This window comes from Pelobates fuscus, chromosome 2 (genome assembly GCF_036172605.1).
Source record: "Pelobates fuscus isolate aPelFus1 chromosome 2, aPelFus1.pri, whole genome shotgun sequence".
Classification (NCBI taxonomy): domain Eukaryota; kingdom Metazoa; phylum Chordata; class Amphibia; order Anura; family Pelobatidae; genus Pelobates; species Pelobates fuscus.
The window spans coordinates 249,564,255-249,585,379 of record NC_086318.1 but is presented as its reverse complement, the minus strand read 5'-3'; the positions used below and the strand labels follow the sequence as shown (position 1 = coordinate 249,585,379).

The window sequence follows — 21,125 nt, the reverse complement described above, 5'->3', positions numbered from 1 at the left end:
AGCAGGGCATTCCAAATCGCTTTAATTTCTTTGAAGATGGACAATTTTAGGATATCTTTTGTAGGCCAACTTCCTTGAGCCAGTAAGGAATTCATGTCTGCACCCCATCTTGTTCCAGAGCATCTGTCGTAATTCTTACTCAAACTGTTTGTGCAAAATACAGGCCTTGATGAATGAATCTGGACTTTTTTTTACCACCAAGTTAGGTTTTCCAAGGTGTGAACAGAGACAAACTTGTGATTTTTTCACCAACATTCAAGTAAGAGAACACTTGAGAAATAGTGATTACAATATAGTATCTTTTGAAATAAACTCAAAAATCCAAAAGCACATGGGGTATACTAAAACATATAATTTTTAAAAGGCCAATATCAATAATATAAGGATAGCTTTACATAATGACTGAAATTTTGTGAAAAAAAACAACAACAACTAGGATAAATGGAATATCTTCAAACAAATATTAAACTACATTTGTTCAGTATGTACCATTGGATAGTAATTATAAAATAAACAAATTGAAACCAATGTAGCTTAGTGGGAAAGCAAGACCAAGAGATTAAAAATAAGAAAAGGACTTTTAGAGTGGACAAATCGGCAATAACGCATGCAAAAGGCCATTAAAGTGGCTAAAATGTTATAAAAGTGATAACCAAAGAGAACAAAGACAACTCCTAAAAACATTTTGAGTACATACATTCTAAGAAACCAAAAAATTTAAGTGTAGGTACACTGAAAACTGAGATAGGTGTGTTAATAAAGACCAGGAAAAGGCAGACATTTTTAAATCACTATTTTCCTCAGTACAGTATATATTAAAGGACCACTATAGTGCCAGGAAAATACTCGTTTTCCTGGCACTATAGTGCCCTGAGGGTGTCCCCACCCTCAGGGTCCCCTCCCGCCCGGCTCTGGAAAGGGGAAAAAGGGGTAAAAAAAAAACGTACCTTTTTCCAGCGCTGGGCGGGGAGCTCTCTGCCTCCGATCCTCCTCCGTTCCGCCCCGTCGGCTGAATGCGCACGCGCGGCAAGAGCTGCGCGCGCATTCAGCCGGTCGCATAGGAAAGCATTTACAATGCTTTCCTATGGATGCTTGCGTGCTCTCACTGTGATTTTCACAGTGAGAATCACGCAAGCGCCTCTAGCGGCTGTCAATGAGACAGCCACTAGAGGATTTGGGGGAAGGCTTAACCCATTTATAAACATAGCAGTTTCTCTGAAACTGCTATGTTTATTAAAAAAATGGGTTAACCCTAGCTGGACCTGGCACCCAGACCACTTCATTAAGCTGAAGTGGTCTGGGTGCCTAGAGTGGTCCTTTAAGGAGGATCCTATTGGAAGAGATATGCAAATGCTGCAAAAAAACTTGGATGACTCAAGACAAGATACTAGAGCAGCTAGCGGGGGGAGTGCCTGTAATGACAGGTACCCCCCCTGCTGCCTGAAAATAAAACCAGTTTAAAACTGTGTAAAAAAAATAATATATACTTATATCCATTATATATATGATCCAAGTATATATATACACACACACACACACACTGTCTTAGTGTATTTTAATAATATATATATATATATATGTGTGTAAATATATATGTAAATACGTTAAAAAAATTGATTAAAAAATAAATAAAAAATATACGTGTCATTTCGTTCTGTGTTTTAAAATGAATATAGGAATATATATATATATATATATATATATATATATATATCTCAAAATACACTTAGAACAAAATAATATATGTATCTATATACACACACATACATATATATATATATACCGTATATACTCGAGTATAAGCCGACCCGAATATAAGCCGAGGCCCCTAATTTTACCCCAAAAAACTGGGAAAACGTATTGACTCGAGTATAAGACTAGGGTGGGAAATGCAGCAGCTACTGGTAAATTTCTAAATAAAATTAGATCCTAAAAAAATTATATTAATTGAATATTTATTTAGTGTGTGTATATAATGAATGCAGTGTGTGCGTATGAGTGCAGTGTGCGTATGAGTGCAGTGTGTGCGTATGAGTGCAGTGTGTGCGTATGAGTGCAGTGTGTGCGTATGAGTGCAGTGTGTGTGCAGTGCGCGTATGAGTGCAGCGTGTGTGTATATATTAATTGAATATTTATTTTCAGTGTGTGTATATAGTGAGTGCAGTGTGTGTGTGAGTGCAGTGTGTGTGTGAGTGCAGTGTGTGTGAGTGCAGTGTGTGTGAGTGCAGTGTGTGTGAGTGCAGTGTGTATGAGTGCAGTGTGTATGAGTGCAGTGTGTATGAGTGCAGTGTGTATGAGTGCAGTGTGTATGAGTGCAGTGTGTATGAGTGCAGTGTGTGTGTGCGTATATATTAATTTAATATTTATTTCCAGTGTGTGTATATAATGAATGCAGTGTGTGTGTATGAGTGCAGTGTGTGAGTGCAGTGTGCAGTGTGTGTGTGAGTGTGCAGTGTGTGTGTGTGTGTGTGTGTGTGAGTGCAGTGTGTGTATATGAATGAAGTGTGAGTGTGTGATGCAGTGTATGTTTGTGTATGTGTTGGTGGGGTGGGCATTTGATATATTATTAATTATTATTATTTTTTTAAATATTTTTTTTGTATTATTATTTATTTATTTTAATTATCTTTTTTTTTTCGTCCCCCCTCCCTGCTTGCTAGCTGGCCAGGGAGGGGGGCTCCTTCCCTGGTGGTCCAGTGTCATTGGTAGTTCAGTGGGGGGGAGAGGGGTGCTGGCAGAGCTGTACTTACCTTTCCTGCAGCTCCTGTCAGCTCTCTCCTCCTCCGCGCCGTCCGTGCAGCTCCCTCTGTCAGCTCCCAGTGTAAGTCTCGCGAGAGCCGCGGCTCTCGCGAGACTTACACTGGGAGCTGACCGAGGTGCTGAACGGACGGCGCGGAGGAGGAGAGAGCTGACAGGAGCTGCAGGAAAGGTAAGTACAGCTCTGCCAGCACCCCTCTCCCCCCAGTCTGTATTATGGCAATGTAAATTGCCATAATACAGACAGTGACTCGAGTATAAGCCGAGTTGGGGTTTTTCAGCACAAAAAATGTGCTGAAAAACTCGGCTTATACTCGAGTATATACATATACACATACATACATATATATATATACACATACATATATATATATATATATATATATATATACACACATATATATATATATATATACACACACATATATATACACACACACACACACACACACACAAAATACAGAATCCAGCGCACTCGCTTATTAACTAAACCGTGATTTCAAATCTTAGAGATTGTAAGTTTTATTTAAAAACACCTCACCTAGGCAAAAAAGATGGGGGTTTAGTTACATTATATGATCACACATTGCATAAGCCTGCCAACTACGTCAAAGTATCCCATATTCGGCAGGTCCTGTCCTAATAGCCTTGACTTGCAGAGAGTCCCAGTAAGAAAGTATTTCCCAAGTAAGTGGATTAATCTCATAAGAGCAAGCATTAGGCTGCTATTAGGATAGGACCTGCCGAATATGGGGTACTTTGACGTAGTTGGCAGGCTTATGCAATGTATGATCATATAATGTAACTAAACCACCATCATTTTTTGCCTAGGTGAGGTGTTTTTAAATAAAACTTACAATCTCTAAGATTTGAAATCACTGTTTAGTTAATAAGCGAGTGCGCTGGATTCTGTATATTTTGGCCCCAGCAGCACCCTATAATGAATGCATGTTCAGGTGAGTGCAGCCCTCTTGGTTTTATATATATATACGTAGAATATATAATTATGCAATGATTTTACATAATTAGGTCATTTTATTAATTACAATTTGCCGGACCTGCCTGACAACCCAGGCCAAAAGTCCAGAGAATTTACTTTGCTAGCACTATATTTAACCCTGTTACTTTCCAAGACACCATAAAACCTGTACATCAGTGAAAGTGAATTGTTTTTTGCATTTTTCACACACAAAATGGTATTTACACGGACGATATAATTGTTGTGATATGTTTTACGGTTTTAAAACACTAATATTTGTGTTCAGCGAAGTCTCCGCAGTATAACAGTACCCCTCATGTACAGGTTTTATAGTGATTTCAGAAGTTGCACAGTCAAATATAAGGCTTGCGTTTCAGTTTTTTCACATTGAAATTCGCAAGATTGGTTACATTGCCTTTGAGACCGTATGGTAGCCCAGGAATGAGAATTACCCCCATGATGGCATACCATTTGCAAAAGTAGACAACCCAAGGTGTGGCAAATGGGGTATGTCCAGTCTTTTTTAGTAGCCACTTAGTCACAAACACTGGCCAAAATTGGCATTCAAATTAGTTTTTTGCATTTTTCACACACAAACAAATATTAACACTAACTTTGGTTGGCGTCTGCCGTTTAGGGCAGGCAGGTGCCTACTCTGCATTGCTGAAGACAGTGGCCCCCCTTCCCCGGTGACCTATGGCCGCGTGCCCACAGAAAGGGGCCCAGCGGGCCACTTGTGGTATGTGTGCCATAGGATCGCCATCATTGCACTAAAGGGACCTCCGGGCCGTTAGGCAACTTTTGGTCGCCTGACACTGGACATCCAGCGTCATCCAAAACCCCATAGGAAAGCAGTGTGTAATGTAGGATGTGGCTTTGCTGCAGAGGGATTTAGATAGATTGGTGGACTGGGCACTCAAATAGCAGATGAAATTAAATGCTGAAAAATGCACTTCAGGGTAAAGAATGCACAAGCAACTTACACTCTAAACGGTTTAAGTTATGGATAACAAAACAGGAGAATGATTTGGGATAAGCACATGTAACTAACTATGTAAGTATACATAGATATAAATGCAAGGAAGAGGTGAAACACAGTAATACAAGAAATGATAAAAATGCAGCAAGGAAGTTCTGACCTGCAGCACCAAGGATAGCTACTTCATAGGTTAACTACAGAGCCCTATACATAACCAGCTTGACACTGCAGTGAAGTTCTCCTTAGATAAATCGCCACACAGGTCATAGCTGCTACAATGTCTCTGTACATTTACATGAGCCCCTGAGTGTCCACTATGGATACAGTAATATACCGTTAGGGGACAAAGGCATAACCACAAAAAAGAAAAATATTTATACAAATTAGCCTAGTCAGTTACTAAATAAAAAAGTGTATAATGAAGTCTCCACTAAAAAGCCCTTGTCCTAACCAGACTTTTGAGAAGATGGTGGCGAGATGCTTAATTAGATGTCCTGTCCTATTGCTGGGAAAACCAGAGCTACCCATCTGCACCGCAGATGGCCTAGAAATTTAAAGCTTAAATAATAATCTACACTCAAATATTTTTTTTAACTTACATCGAAAATGATCTTAAAGGGACACCACCAACTGTAATGCATAGAATATTTTTTTTGCATGCCCAATTCGGCTTGTTGACTAAGAATTTGATTAAAAATTGAATACTTCTGGATAAGTTTTGTTCCCGTTTTTCTTTTCAGTTACACAACTGGAAAATAATAGACAACATGTATTTGACTGCAGGTGCAAAAACTCTCATTGTAGAATGTCTACCCTCTAAGATACAATACTTTGCCACTTACATAGTTCCATTCCACTTGTTATCCGTGTAACACCTTTATTGACTGGGAATCCATTTACTTGTACCTGGCCTTTGCTGTAGCCAATATTGACCTTGATCTTAAGGTGACAAAACAAAAAAGAAAAACATCATATATAATAATAATAAATATATAAAAGATATAATCCATTTAAAATGAACATGTAGAAAGATAGTCATTGCAATTATGTAACAGCATAATCTAGGAAAAATCTGCAGTACTCTTCAACAGCCCAATCACCAATTGTGTTCTGCATTAATTGCATTCTGCACCTGACTGTCCAAGAAGTTAGGAGTGGCTTTATTTCAACTCACTGAAAAGATAGCAGTGATTGTGTAAGATCCAATTGCCTAAAATTAGTTATTGGGCAACTAAAAAGTACCCCGTGCAGTTGCTATAACAAGTATTATTGGAGGAAAAAAGAGCTTTTGAAAATTGTATACAACGAGGTTGTGTCACGGTTCTCACCGTGCCATCCAGACAGCCAGGCGTGGTTGCCCCACAGGGGATTTGAACCTGGGTCTTTCTGCATCCTAAGCCTACATTCCTGCCTCTGAGCCACTTCAGTACTTGTGGATCTAGCCTTGTTTATCCGGCATTGCCTGCAGCACTAGGGGGCTTAACTTTACCAGTAGCTCCTACCTGTCAATCTAAGTCCACTTGAGGCAGATGGATCATTATCCCAGGTATATAACACTGCCTCTCTCTGATGGCAGTTTCAGTTAGTTGTTTCATGTTTCCTGTTGCCTAAGACTGACTTGGCTTGTGGCCCCTGCTTGTGGAATCTATGTTATTGCCTGTTTGCAGCCTGCCCTGCCCTTTTTGATAAGATCGTGACAGGCTGTGCATTAGGAGTATTTTTATTTTTTTATTTTTTTTTAATAGTGGCAAAAAGTGAATGCTACAGAACATGGAATATATGTTGAGCATTCAAAGACAAATTTAAAAGTACCAATCTATTTGATCATACTTAAAATGCAGACATGTAAAGATAAATGCACACATAAGAGTACAGTTACACTAACTTTAACGGTTATGGAAGACATGAGCTCAAGTCCCTGCTGTACACTTATGCATGCACGAAAGTACAGCACTGAGGTCTGTGGAGGATCCTGCGAGACCGCGGGATCCACTATAGACACAGCCAATTCCCTGCAGCCATCATTAGTGATGGCTTTCAGGATTCACACTTCGACTTAATCTGGAGTCTAAGAAAGTCAGGCAGAGGAGAAATATAGAGTCAAAGTAGTCCCAACTTTGTTTCTGTAGATCTCTTGACTCTGCTGTAATTTCAGTGAAATTCAGTCACAGTCAAAATTCATATTTTCTACAATATTGGTTTTCTTCTTTTATTTATGTGTGTTTTTCTTTAACATCATTTTTAAGATCACAAGTCTCATCCTTGCAAATTAATCGAGATTTTTTTCTATAAATTTCCTTTTGTTAAGGTTTTAAAACTACTTACTGCACTCAAAACAACTAAATCTCAATAAAGTTGTTTTGAGGCCTATGGTACCTAGTCACTTTCATCCAAATTTTTCCTTTAAAAGGCAAATGTATAATGGATGGAATAATTATTTTATACAGAAAATAGCTCATGTGTACAAAATACATAACCCTCAGTTTTTACAATGAGGCAACAGAAGGGTGACAAAGCATGATCAAACCCTTTATACAAAAATATATTCCTATGCAGGAGTAACAGTAATATATATTCCTTAAGTTTACTTTCTTGACTCACCTGTCCGGACAGGTTTATATTTTCCTTTAAAATGGTTACATCAAGTCTTACAGTTTCCTAAAAACAAAACAAAAAAACATTATGCTTGCTTTCTGTCTCTCTGTGCATTATGTTCATCATAAAGGTACATCTTTAAGTAACACATCACATTGTGATGAAAAACAAAAACAAACCCAGCAACTATTTGTTAGATGGATAACAAAGATTGTAGTCAGAGCGTGGAGGAAGAGACATATTGTTTCTGCATTAAAGTAGCAAAGCAAAATGATGCATATTTCTGGTGGACCGGCCGTCTGAAGATTTCTACCGTCCTTGAATAGCCACAACCCATAGGATTAAAAAAAAAAAAAAGCACTAAGCACTAAAACAACTTTAGCTTAATTTAATGATTTTGTTGTTTAGAGAATGACCTCACAGTCTCACAGCTCAGTTTTTGATAGTTTCGGAGTTAAATCATTTTATTTATGCTCCCCATCCACACCTCCCAGGATGACTAGGTTTCAAGCATGCTTTCATTAAATAGAAGACATTTCCTGTACAGTTTACAACTTGTTTTTCAGGGTTCCCCACATCATGAATTAGTAAAATAAATAGCATGGACACAGTGAAGAGGAAATGCAATGACTAATAAATAATCTATATATATAAAAAAAAAAAAATTTAAATATAAATTTGTATTTTCCAAAAGTTCCAAAGCTTGCTGTTTTTTATTTTTATTTTCTACTCCTAATTTAATCAAACATCCCGTTTAAATGTACACCGCAATGTAGTATTATCTATCTCTCCATTATAGTTTTCATTTAAAAAAATCCTCTTGCTTTGTTCATCAGGTTATCTTTGTTTTTATCTTCCAGTAAACTTTCATTAGGCCTCCACAAGGATCTACCTTTAATATTTGGTTCATTTCTAAACTAACAAAGATTGGAGCGTGATCGGACAATGTTAACACGTCTATTTATGAATTAACAAAGTCACTTAGATTGGTAGAGTTGGTCAGAAAAAGGTCCAATCTAAAATGTATCCTATGGACTTTAGAAAACCTTATGGAACTATTGAATAAATATGATTTATTTGACATATGCGTGTTCAGAACCCTTTCTTTAGGGTTCTGAACACGCCATGTGTCAAATAAATCATATTTATTCAATAGTTCCTGAAATACTTTACAATTTGTCTTAATAATATGTCTTGATTTTTTTTTTATATTAATATTGCTCCTATCTAGTGTTTCGTCTGGAAAAATATTCATATCACCTGCGATTGTTAATTTACCCTTTTTGATAATTTTTAATTTTTTTCTTTTTTTTTTTAAAAAGGCTTCCAAAAAAAAATGTTTTAGAGAATAAATTGGGTACTTAGATATTGACAAAAGTATATAAGGAGTCTTCTATTCTACAAATCAAAATATTAAATCTACCCATTGTATCTTTCTGTTCAAGGGTCAATTAAAATTTTATGTTCGATTAAATAATAATTGCAACACCTCGTTTCTTTGCATTTTGGAGTGAGGAATGATATACTGGTGGGTATTTAGAATATTTCCATTTTATCTTATTATTATCCTTTCAATGGATGAGGGGCTGCAGGGTATGTGTGAAGTGGTGCAATGAGGGGAAGGTGATCAGGGAGAAAATGTATATCATTTACTTAAAAGGGGGGAAGCTTTATGCCCCCTTCTTACCTCTGGCCTGGAAGGAGGAGACATCACTGCAATCCTTGGTGTTCCAGTGGTGACGGGTGCACTTTAACCTGCAGCTCCAGCAGCTGCAGGCTGGCCTATTTTTTTGCTGCAAGCACATCGCTGTGTCGAAGAATTGCCATGGTAACGCGAGGCAACGCTCCGACCTGCCTGTTCGCGGAGAATCACATCCTCCTGGGTGCTCCTCCTGCCCCGCAGTCTCCCGGGTCCCACCTCCCTCAACAAACTGCCAGAAGATCGGTAAGGGAGATCTTTGATCTCCTCACCGGCCTGAGAAAGGCAGACAGCAGGGCCGGCTCACCGCGGGTGAAAGCTTTTGCGTACCGTCAATAAATTCTTGCGGACTGTTACCGGTCTGCAGACCACCGGTTGAAAACAACTGGTCTAGATGATGTGGTCACTTTAATGGTAGACGGGATATCATGCTATTCAAATTATAAAAGGCGTGCCAGTACTTTGGGCAGAGTCCGGGTGAATATTCCCCACGGAAACAGGAGAGAAGTGATTGACAGGCGCTGTAAGGTAAATATAGAGTATGTACTTCAGATCGTACAGCCCCATGGAGTGTTAGATCCGTGCGAAGGGCAGGTGGTACACAACACCCCCTCCCCCCACCGGGAGGATACTCCCACTGGGCGTGAAAGAACAGGCTTGCCCAGATGACACAGGTGAAAGGAATGGACCAACCGGGAAGCATCGACATCAAAGTGAGAAACCCAACTATGTTTCTTGGGACCATACCCATCCCAATGGACTGCCGACGGTCAAGGATAGATTCAACCTCATATTCCTTAACAGAAAGAGGAGGTGGAGGAGCATGAGTCCCAGTAAAATGAATACATACAAGAGGTTTCAACAGGGAGGTATGAAAGACATTAGGTATACGCATAGAATACAAAATAGGCATTCAAAACAGAGAAAACGAGTAGTGAATTTCATGGAGGGCACTCAGACAGCCATTGCGTCTAGAAAGCAAGACCCTATCCCCAACTACACAAGAAGGAGCTGCACAACGATGTCTATCAGAATGCCTCCTCTGCCACTGAGAAGTAAGAACCGAGAGATGTTGTAAATGCTCCCAAGTATTACGCAAACCAGCCATATATTAAATGAGCCATCTTGGAAACCGGTCAATAACCATAAGAATAAGTCAATTGGAAGGGGGAAGATTAACAATAAAATGAATAGATATACTAGACCAAGGATTAGAGGGTATAGGTAACAGGTGGAACAGACCACATAGTACTTTGTTTGCTGTACAAACATCACACTTGGATCTATTTAAGAAGTAGCCACCAGATGTCACAAGATATAAGAGTAGTTTTGGCAATACCAGGTCCTGGAGACTTACTCTCCTGAAATAAGGACATAACTAAATTTCTGACTTTTAATTTAACATATAACCTATGTTTAGTTTTTTTTTCTCTCAGGGGATTCATCCTGTTTTGATATGATTTAACAGAGAAGAAGACATAGAAAGAATAGTTGAAGCTCTAATTCTTTGTCAAACATATCAAATTGCTTAGACAAAACATCAAAAAAGATGGTCGTCGACCTCGTCTGGAGTGGATAGTGTGGCAGAGTCGATGCCAGGATCCGCGAGAGAAGAAGCTCTGTCTCAGATATGGGTTGACCTAGCCTCTATTTAAGCCAACAAGCTAACCTCAAACGATAGGAAGGTCATGGTGGCAGAGCGGTGAACCGAGAAGAAATTATAGAGGTTTACCTTCAAGCACAGGGTGGATGAGATGAAGGCGGAATGCCAACAGGTTGCCCAGCATCAACAAGCCACAGATTTTGCAGTCATGAGACAAGGGTCAGTGCACCTGGAGCTCCTTTGGCAGGTAGAAGACCTGAATAATCGAGGTGGGCGGAGCAACATCTGCATCAGAGGCCTACATTCATTTAAACTGAAGGAGACCCTCATGCGCGCTGCAGGCCAACATACCATACCCGGATGCACAGGTCTCCTTATACGAGGATCTATCCACGCTGACAGCCCTGAGGCCAGTCATCAGTATGCTGCAGGAGAAGCACATCTCACACAGATACGGTTTCCCATTTAGCTTGCAGGCACGAATAAGCAATACCTAGCATGTGTTGTAGTGGCAGAATGATGTTCCTCGCTTGCTTAGGGCCCTGAACCTACAAGCCATTATTGTTCCAAATTGGATAATGGACTCTCCTACAAATTGGCTCTGAGATCTGATGTGGGCACCCTGAACTGAGGAGCATGGGCTCCCCTAGCCTGCCTGGTCGGGGTCTCTGGGACTGCAGCATTCCTGGCTATTTGGATGGAAAGGGGTGTACAAATATTTGGGCAGCTAGGGAAGTTGGACCCCTTTTTATTGCTGGCCAATTTATCCATTATTTGTCCTTATATCGCATATTGTCTTGACGGGCTGCCCACACCCCGGACCCCCGGGACAGTCACGGATTGGAGATTGATCCGTGTCTAGTCTCCTATTATACTCCCAGCCTTTAGTATTGTACCCTCCTTCTACCAGAACAGGACCAGTGGGGTGGCTACTGCTATCCACACTTTTAGAACCTCTTGATTGTTATGTATTCTATGTGCACTCCTGTTCTCTGCTGGTTGTGCCGTGTCGGGCCTCACTGCTGCCACAGCAAGTTATGGATATGTTGGGCTTTAACTACTGGTTGGTGGCTGCAGTTTACCCTGGGGCCTCCTGAGTCTTAAAGGACCACTATAGCGCTGGGGACTCTCCTCCTCCTTTGGACGTCATCGGCTGAATGCGCACGCGCGGCAAGAGCCGCGCGCGACTTCAATCAGTCCATAGGAAAGCAGTTCTCAATGCTTTTCTATGGACGGCAGCGTCTTCTCACTGTGAAAATCACAGTGAGAAACGTGGAAGCGCCTCTAGCGGCTGTCAGTGAGACAGCCACTAGAGGCTGGATTAACCCATATGTAAACATAGCAGTTTCTGAAACTGCTATGTTTACAGCAGGCAGGGTTAACCCTAGAGGGACCTGGCACCCAGACCACTTCATTAAGATGAAGTGGTCTGGGTGCCTATATTGGTCCTTTAAGGCCCAGGTGTCCACCAGGGTGAGGGCAGTTCGCATGTTGTGGACACTTGAGGTGGGACAATTGGAGGGGCATAATGTACTTCACTACATTGACAGAGATCTTGGGGGTCATGTTGGTTGGGACGGGTGGTCGTTGGGTAAATCTACAAGAATGGTAGGTGTTGATGGGATGCAGGACTTTGACACCTAGGCGACATGTTATGGATTTAGAGGAATTGACTATGCTATTACAGGGTTTACCATTTACACAGTGGTTCAGCCTTTGGCTTGGGAACTGCGTAGTCCCAACTGGCACCATGACAGAGGATCCCTAAATATGAAGCAAGTAACTGTAGGGTTGTTTACTGATGCTTTTTAGCAATGGACACATAGGTGACATGGCTGGGATGGAGACCGCTTTTGCAGTGGGAGATGGGATGGGACTGGCATATATCCTCACCTTGGCCCAGATCGGTATTGCTCATGTTGAGGGAGTTTGCATATCTGTTTGGAGCCTGGGGTGGACGGTTTACATCTAGGCCCGGGTCTCACTACTGGTTAGATTAACTGACCGGGATATTTGATTGTTTTTCACTGTTGTAAATGGTTGACCTAGGGCTTCTCCCCAATTACTATACCATTATTACATGTTCATACTGTACGCCTGTTATGTGAGCTGGGTGAAGCCGATAGCCATTCCAAGTTGTACATAGTAAGGATTCCCGTGGAAGACTCATACTGTACATTTGGATCAGGGATGGGGAGAAGAGACTGGTCTTAGTCCTTGCTCTCCTGGTCTTTATCACCTGATCACAGGTCTTGGTTACTTTCTGTAAATAAGTTCTACTCCCCTCTCTTTTCTGCCCACATGACAGGACAACAGTTTTTTAACCGGCTCCCTTGCGGATCTGGACTAAGAATGTACACACGAATGACGCTCATAACTGTTGCAGACACGATGGACATAGTTTCTCCACTATATTCCTACAGTACACATCAGCTCCAATACATATAGTAAAAAACAAAGAAAAAAGTTAACTGCGTTCTCTCCTTTTTTTTCCTAGCTTTTTAAAATATATATAGGTCTTCATTCAAGTGAAACAAAAGTATTTACTGCATTCCAAAAGAATACATAAACTGTGGTTAGGAGAAATCAACGTTTCAACCCTCCTGGGCTGATGTGTACTGTGGTCATTGCTGCCGCCCAGGAGTGATGGGAGTGAGCGCAGGACTTTTTTTTGTATTCACTTTTTGTTACAATGCTGCCGCCCATCCCATGTGCTCCCTATTAAGGGTTAATAAGTATATAGGGGTGTATATAAAAAATACCCCTGTCTCATTAGAGATATCTTTGACAGAAGCTCAAGGAAGCAAGGTGAAGGGTCAGAGTAGGACCTGTCTAGAGGGGTCTGCCTTGACGTTGGCGGGCAAGTAATTCAATAAGGCTGTTGACAATGTTGCACATAGAAGCCTGATCAATAAACTGCAATCTTTAAGTTTGGATTCCAATATTGTGACAGGTAACAGAGGGTTGTATTCAATGGAGTATATTTGAAGCATGGTCTTGTCACGAGTGAGGTACCTTAGGGATCTGTATTTGGACCCACTCTCTTTAATATTTTTATTATTGATATTGCACTAGGTCTTGATGGTAAGGTATGTCTTTTTGCTATACTAAGATATGTAACAGGGTTGATGTTCCAGGAGGGATAAGCCAAATGGCAAATGGTGTAGGTAAACTAGAAAAATGGTCAGTGCTGTGGCAACTGACATTTAATGTGGATAAGTGCAAGATAATGCATCTTGGATGTAAAAACCCAAGGGCAGAGTACAGAATATTTGATAGAGTCCTAACCTCAACATTTGAGGAAAGGGGTTTAGGGGTGATTATTTCTGATGACTTAAAGGTAGGCAGGCAATGAAATAGAGCAGCAGGAAATTCTAGCAGAATGCTTGGTTGTATAAGAGAGGAATTAGCAGTAGAAAGAGAGAAGTGCCATTGTACAGAACACGGGTGAGACTTCACTTGAAATATTGTACGCAGTACTGGAGACCGTATCTCCAGAAGGATATTGATACGTTAGAGAGTGTTCAGAGAAGGGCTACTAAGCTGGTATACGGATTGCAGGATAAAACTTACAAGGAAAGGTTAAAGGATCTTAACATGTATAGCTTGGAGGAAAGATAAGATAAGAAACATTTAAATACATAAAGACTTTATTTAAAAGAAGAAAGACTACCACAACAAGAGGAAATAGTCTTAAATTAGAGGGGCAAAGGTTTAAAAATATTAGGAAGTATTACTTTACTGAGAGGGTAGTGGATGCATGGAATAGCCTTCCAACTAAAGTTGTAGAGGTTAACACAGTGAAGGAGTTTAAGCATGCGTGGGATAGGCATAAGGCTATCCTAGTTATAAGATAAGGCCAGGGACTAATGAAAGTATTTTGAAAATTGGGCAGATTAGATGGGTCGAATTTTTTTTTTTTATTCTTTATTTTTGGTTGACAGGCTTTATGTATGTACATTAGTCATGGATTCGGTCACAGTGTAAGTTTAACATTAGGGGAACCATATATATTACATCTAAGACCATATGTACAGCACATTAGGTATCCAGCATTACATTGAAGTGTCATACATCCGAATGGTTTTTCTCTGCCGTCACATTTTACGTTTCTACAACACTTGTCTGAAACTGACAACAGCAAGTAGGAAGCTTAGACTTTCTTTCAATGCTACTATACTGAGCTTTATAACCTTGAACAGTCACACCAAAGTGAAGCTTCTCAGCAGCATTAGTGTAGAGTATCAGAGTTTATTACTCAAAATGTTATCCAGGTACTTATGCCAAAAATTGCAGACGATCTCAAATTGTCCCCATTACTGGAAGAGCTGGGGAAGGAACTCAAGTTATCTAAATCCAGTAAGTCACCTGCTTTCTGCAAGCTATTTACACAGGTTCATGGATTTACTACTACCTAAGCTTCTGGTTAGACAGAACTTATCCAGACTGGGGGCCAATGTCCCAGCAACTCACTCACTCATCTCTAAGAAAGGAAAGGACCTGTTGTGTTGCACAAAATACCATCCCCTTTTACGCCTGAATGCGGACCTTAAAAGAATTGTAAAGGTAAAAAAAAAAAAAAAAAATGCATATCCCCCTAAAATTGTGTCAAAATTAGCTTTAGAAGTACCATTTATAATCTTTAGTATGATCACATTTTCTGCTCCTCCTCTGATTTCATATAATTTCCCCTTTTGCTTTCTCCCTGCTTCCTCTATTCCAGTGATTGTCAGTGATTTTGTGTATAGTTAATGCCCGTGAAGCCTCAATGCTCAATTCATGGCCATTCTGGAGATAAATCACTTTTGTTTCCTTTATGCAGCCCTAGCCACACCTCCTCCTCTGTCTACAACTTGCACAGTCTGCACGAGGAAAATGCTTTAATTTTTCAATAACGTGTTATGTGTACTTGTTTTATAAGTTTTCATCTCCTGCTCTTTAAATTGCAAACTGTTGATAGTGCAAGGGCTTAAGACATTCTAAATGTAACAGTCTGTGCAATAAAGGAAGTGTAAACATTAGATTACTCTTTACAGGAAGTGTTTAGGAAGGCTGTGTCAGTTCCATGCAGAGAGGTGTGACTAGGTCTTGAAAAATAAATAAATGATTTAACCCCTTAAGGACCAAACTTCTGGAATAAAAGGGAATCATGACATGTCACACATGTCATGTGTCCTTAAGGGGTTAACTCCTACATGGCAGAGAATTGAACAATGAGACTGCAGAGGCATGATCTAAAACACCAAAACCGCTTTATTAAGCTAAAGCTGTTTTGGTGAGTATAGTGTGCCTATTAGATGATAAACTAGGATATTTGATAACTAAGAAAAAAAAATATTGGTTATTGCCCTTTATAATGTAATAACTTGTAGGTCCATGCTCCCATACAGCAAGAAACAATAGTGAGGGTTATGGACTTTAATGAGCAAATCGCTTCTTCATAAATTTAACTTCGTATAAACACAACAGAAACCCAGTGGAGTACAATAATACTAACCAAACATGGGTAAATAGTTTATTGTTAACCCCACGTAAGGTAACAACTTACATTGCTCAAGAAACAACACCTGAAATAACTGTTTTTATATCTACCCCCTTCCTGTTGGTCTTCACTGGTCTGTGTGTGTGGTATAAGAAGCCCCCCATGGAGTATAAATACCTGGACGGATGGTCTGTTGTGATTGCTCTGCCCGCTGGTCGTGGCTATCAGGGAGATACAAGATAAACACGAGAGGAGAATCCAACTGGGCCTTGAAAATAGTAAACAGTACACCATCTTCTCCCAGACTCAAAACCAGAAATGATGTGTTGAAGGAGGAGCAGAGAGGAGGAGACTATAAAGTGGAGCATCCCTTTCCCCCATGCCCCGCCACCATTATTACTCTACTATAACAACTATGTTCCCGCACACGAGCAAAACCAGGAAACGCTATGCCCAACGGCAATTGTCAAACCACGATAACACAGCTGAGCCTGTCACATTGGCATCCCATAACTACGCCTTGCCATTCACAACATGGCTTCCACGTGCTGCCAACCACAATATGGCGTGCTTATCACCCTACATTCCAATGCACACATTAAGCAATTACCCCCCCCTCCCCCCTCCCCGTGAGGAGTGCCATTCGCAACATGTCACTGTCTCCGATGCGGGGGACATTTTGTTGGAGCTTTGAAAGTCAGTCAACCCCCCAAAAAAGAAATATGTCTCCATTGTGTCGTGTATTTAACACTGGAGACATGTTTTAATATAGTTTTAGTTCGGTGGCTGGATACAAGAGAAATACGCAGCATGGTTCCGGTGACTATGTATGTACGTACTGACTGACTTTCAAACAACGGAAGCAGCAGGTTTTCTAATCACGTTGTGAACTTCGTCACTCTCTTGAGTTTAGAACCGATGAGAGTTTTGTTAGTCAGGTTTTTTCTCTCGTGTTTAGAACTCGCCCCCAGTAATTTGAATGGCGTGTCGGTCCATACTGGTGTGGATTCATGTCAAGTCGCGCTTTAGTGACGTTTGCGAGTGGCTGAGTGGTAGACACGGGGCTCTGCAATGGCTGTGCTTTTGGAAACAACGCTGGGGGACATTGTTATAGATCTATATACTGAGGAGAGACCCAGAGGTACACCGTGCTGTGAGCAAGTATGGTGTCTGAATGCTATGCTGCTGGGTCATGTAAAGCTCATGCTTTCATTGACGTGTGTGCATGGTGGGCAATATGCTGGAATACAGGATGAGCGTTGCTGCTTTAGTTATTATGGTTATTCCTACATATTCCTATTAAGGCTGTATTGGCAACATACCTCCCAAGTGTCCCTATTTAGGAAGGACGGTCCTTATTTTGGGCTTACATCTACCTGTTCCTCGTTTCTATCCTTTTGTCCCTCTTTTCTACGATTATCAGCCTGTGTGTAACAGAGCTCCACAGCAATAATGCACTCCCAATAATTAGTGAGTGTCGTTTAGTAGTGTATTTTAACTACAATAAATGCATTTAGAAATCAGACTGTGTTAATTAGATTTGTTCTTGTAATTTACATTCTATTTGCATAAATATGTTAAAGGAACACTATAGTCACCTAAATTACTTTAGCTAAATAAAGCAGTTTCAGTGTATAGATCATTCCTCTGCAATTTCACTGCTTAATTCACTGTCATTTAGGAGTTAAATCACTTTGTTTCTGTTTATGAAGCTCTAGCCACACCTCCCCTGGCTATGATTGACAGAGCCTGCATGAAAAAAACAAAAACAAACTGGTTTCACTTTCAAACAGATGTAATTTACCTTAAATAATTGTATCTCAATCTCTAAATTGAACTTTAATCACATACAGGAGGCTCTTGCAGGGTCAGCTATTAACATAGCAGGGGATAAGAAAATCTTAATTAAACAGAACTTGCAATAAGGAAAGCCTAAATAGGGCTCTCTTTGCAGGAAGTGTTTATGGAAGGCTGTGCAAGTCACATGCAGGGAGGTGTGACTAGGGTTCATAAACAAAGGGATTTAACTCCTAAATGGTAGAGGATTGAGCAGTGAGGCTGCAGGGGCATGTTCTATACACCAAAACTGCTTAATTAAGCTAAAGTTGTTCAGGTGACTATAGTGTCCCTTTAATTAGTAAGTCACATAAAAATTCTCAGAACAGCACCATCCCTGGCCACACCCTCACGAACACCCTTAAAGTACCACTCAAGGCACCCAGACCACTTCAGCTTAATGAAGTGGTCTGGGTGCCAGGTCCAGCTAGGGTTAACCCATTTTTTTTATAAACATAGCAGTTTCAGAGAAACTGCTATGTTTATAAATGGGTTAAGCCTTCCCCCAAAGCCTCTAGTGGCTGTCTCACTGACAGCCGCTAGAGGCGCTTGCGTGATTCTCACTGAAAATCACAGTGAGAGCACGCAAGCGTCCATAGGAAAGCATTGTAAATGCTTTCCTATGCGACCGGCTGAATGCGCGCGCAGCTCTTGCTGCGCGTGCGCATTCAGCCGACGGGGCGGAACGGAGGAGGATCGGAGGCAGAGAGCTCCCCGCCCAGCGCTGGAAAAAGGTAAGTTTTACCCCTTTTCCCCTTTCCAGAGCCGGGCGGGAGGGGGACCCTGAGGGTGGGGGCACCCTCAGGGCACTATAGTGCCAGGAAAACGAGTGTTTTCCTGGCACTATAGTGGTCCTTTAAAATTATAGTTTCCCTTTGTCCATTTTAAATGTTGGGAGGTATGGACTGATATTTAGTTTAATGTAGGTTCCTCAAATGACATTTTTCAAGTGGAATGATATGGGATGCACTATAAATTGTGTCTCCTATGGAAGTATAACCATATGCATATTTTATTAAAGGGACATTCTAAGTACAACAATCAGGTAATATTAGTGAGGTGGATTTGGTGCATTGACGTTGTCTCCTTACAGAACTGTATTTCTAACACTAAAGTGTTCTGTGTTCCTAAGCCCCCCAACCTCGATCCCGCCATCAAGTAAGGATGAAAAACTATTTTTTACACTTACTGCATGCCATCGCTGAGGTTCCTCGGCGCTGGCTCCATCTCCTCCAAAGTCAGCGCTGAATGCTGTACACGCATTAGTCCTTCCCCCATAGGACAGCATTGATTCAGTGCTGAGATTCAATAGAATTAAGAGAGAAAAAGTCAGAGTTGGAGAGACATTGTATGGCTCCCTCACAGATACAGTCAAGGTGTGAATCAATATTTACAAATTTAATGAACAGAACTGTTTCTAATAGCCATTAAAGGACCACGATAGTGCCAGGAAAACATACTCGTTTTCCTTGCACTTTAGTGCCCTGAGGGTGCCCCCACCCTCATGGTCCCCCTCCCGCTGGGCTGGTTGGAGAGGAAGGGGTTAAACACTCATCCTTTCTCCAGCTTCCTCGGTGCTGGAGAATCTCCTCCCTCTTCTTCCGTCATCAGCTGAATGCGCATGCAGGCAAGAGGAGCGCGCATTCAGCCAGTCTCATAGGAAAGCATTCTCAATCCTTTCCTATGGACGCTGGCGTCTTCTCACTGTGAAAATCACAGTGAGAAGCGCGGAAGCGCCTCTAGCGGCTGTCAATGAGACAGCCACTAGAGGCTGGATTAACCCTAAAGTAAACATAGCAGTTTCTCTATGTTTCTCTGAAACTGCTATGTTTACAGCAGAAAGGGTTAATCCTAGGTGGACCTGGCACCCAGACCACTTCATTAAGCTAAAGTGGTCAGGGTGCCTTTAGTGGTCCTTTAACGTTTATGCTTGACTATTATCTTAAAAATTAGATTTATGTGTATATATTTATTTGTACATGGATACAGACACCCACATAAGTACATCATATAAGAGATACAGCTTTTGTGAAGTGTGTCCTGCCCTAAATTATTATATTTTTTTTCTTCAGCTTCCTTAAATTTTCTGAAGCTCTGCAAAATCAAATACTACAATTATTGCCTTGTTCACAATGTCCAAGTGAGTATTATTTTGCCTTTTTTACCAAAACAATTTTAAATGGTGTAGGTTATAGAATTGTTTAATAATACTGTACTAGTAAAATATTTGAGTACACCGTCTTTAAACCAAGGCCTTGATTTAATAAGCTTTAAAAATGATTTAGATACGTTTTTAAGTGATTTATCTACAGAAGTCACCATTAAAATCTATAGGAATTTTTGTAGATAAATCATTTAGAAATGTTCACAACAGATTTAATCATTTTGGAAAGGCCCCCATGACAAATAGAAGAGTTAGATAATCTACTAGTTGAGGAAATAGCTAAAATGACAATGAAGGGGGACGTTATCATCATGGGTGACTTTAATCTTCCTGATGTGAACTGGAAAACCAAAATAGATGCTTGTGGCAGGGGCCCACACATTCTAAACTCCCTACTGGGATTGTCTCTAAAACAAGTCGTTGAGGAGCCAGCTCGTAAAGAGGTGATCATCAGTCGGTGTGGTTTAATTTAAGAATAGTGATTGAGTCACACCTCACAAAAACAAAAGTTTTTTTTAAAATTTAGAAAACCAGACTTTTCTAAAATTAGAATGTGTAAAGGAGTCCTTATCAGACTCGAGCAATTTAAATAGAGTCCAAGAGAAATGGGATTATTTAAAAGTTGCACTGCTGAAGGCAACAGAAAATTGTATTATGCTTGTCAGCAAAAGCTAAAAATTGAAGAAACCACTGTGGTGCTTTGCAGATGTGACCAAAATAGTAAACAAAAAGTTGCATTTAGCAAAAAAAAAACCTCAGCTTGAGGTACATAGACGGATCTATAAGAGTAGGCAGAAAGAGGCTAAGCAAGTTCTAAGAGCTTCCAAATCACACACAGAAGAGTATATGGCACAGTCAGTAAAAAAAAAAAAAAAAAAAGATGGGACAAAACATTTTTTTAGATACATAATTGAGAAAAGGAACGTAAAACAAGAATTGGTTAGATTAAAACCAAAAGAAGGAGGGTGTGTAGAAGAGGATAAAGGTTTAGCAGACTGCCTCAATGAATGATGAGAATGAAGAAAAGGGGC

At 40.5% G+C, this 21,125-nt stretch overlaps 2 protein-coding genes across 2 annotated transcripts in view; one reads left to right on the top strand and one right to left on the bottom strand.

Annotated features, from left to right (window-relative positions):
- Window positions 1-16,617, bottom strand: part of GINM1 (glycosylated integral membrane protein 1) — a 27,926-nt gene extending 11,309 nt beyond the window's left edge. The window contains exons 1-3 of the mRNA XM_063443332.1: window positions 16,272-16,617; window positions 7,317-7,373; window positions 5,558-5,654 (exon numbers count right to left, since the gene is read on the bottom strand). Coding sequence (XP_063299402.1) covers window positions 5,558-5,654; window positions 7,317-7,373; window positions 16,272-16,388 — 271 coding nt within the window. The 5' untranslated portion in view covers window positions 16,389-16,617. The remainder of the gene's footprint in view (window positions 1-5,557; window positions 5,655-7,316; window positions 7,374-16,271) is intronic.
- Window positions 16,618-17,068: 451 nt separating this feature from the next.
- The window catches only part of PPIL4 (peptidylprolyl isomerase like 4), a 77,721-nt gene continuing 73,664 nt past the window's right edge, over window positions 17,069-21,125 (top strand). Inside the window, exons 1-2 of the mRNA XM_063443334.1 lie at window positions 17,069-17,235; window positions 20,003-20,070. Of these exons, the coding sequence (XP_063299404.1) occupies window positions 17,166-17,235; window positions 20,003-20,070 (138 nt within the window). The 5' untranslated portion in view covers window positions 17,069-17,165. The remainder of the gene's footprint in view (window positions 17,236-20,002; window positions 20,071-21,125) is intronic.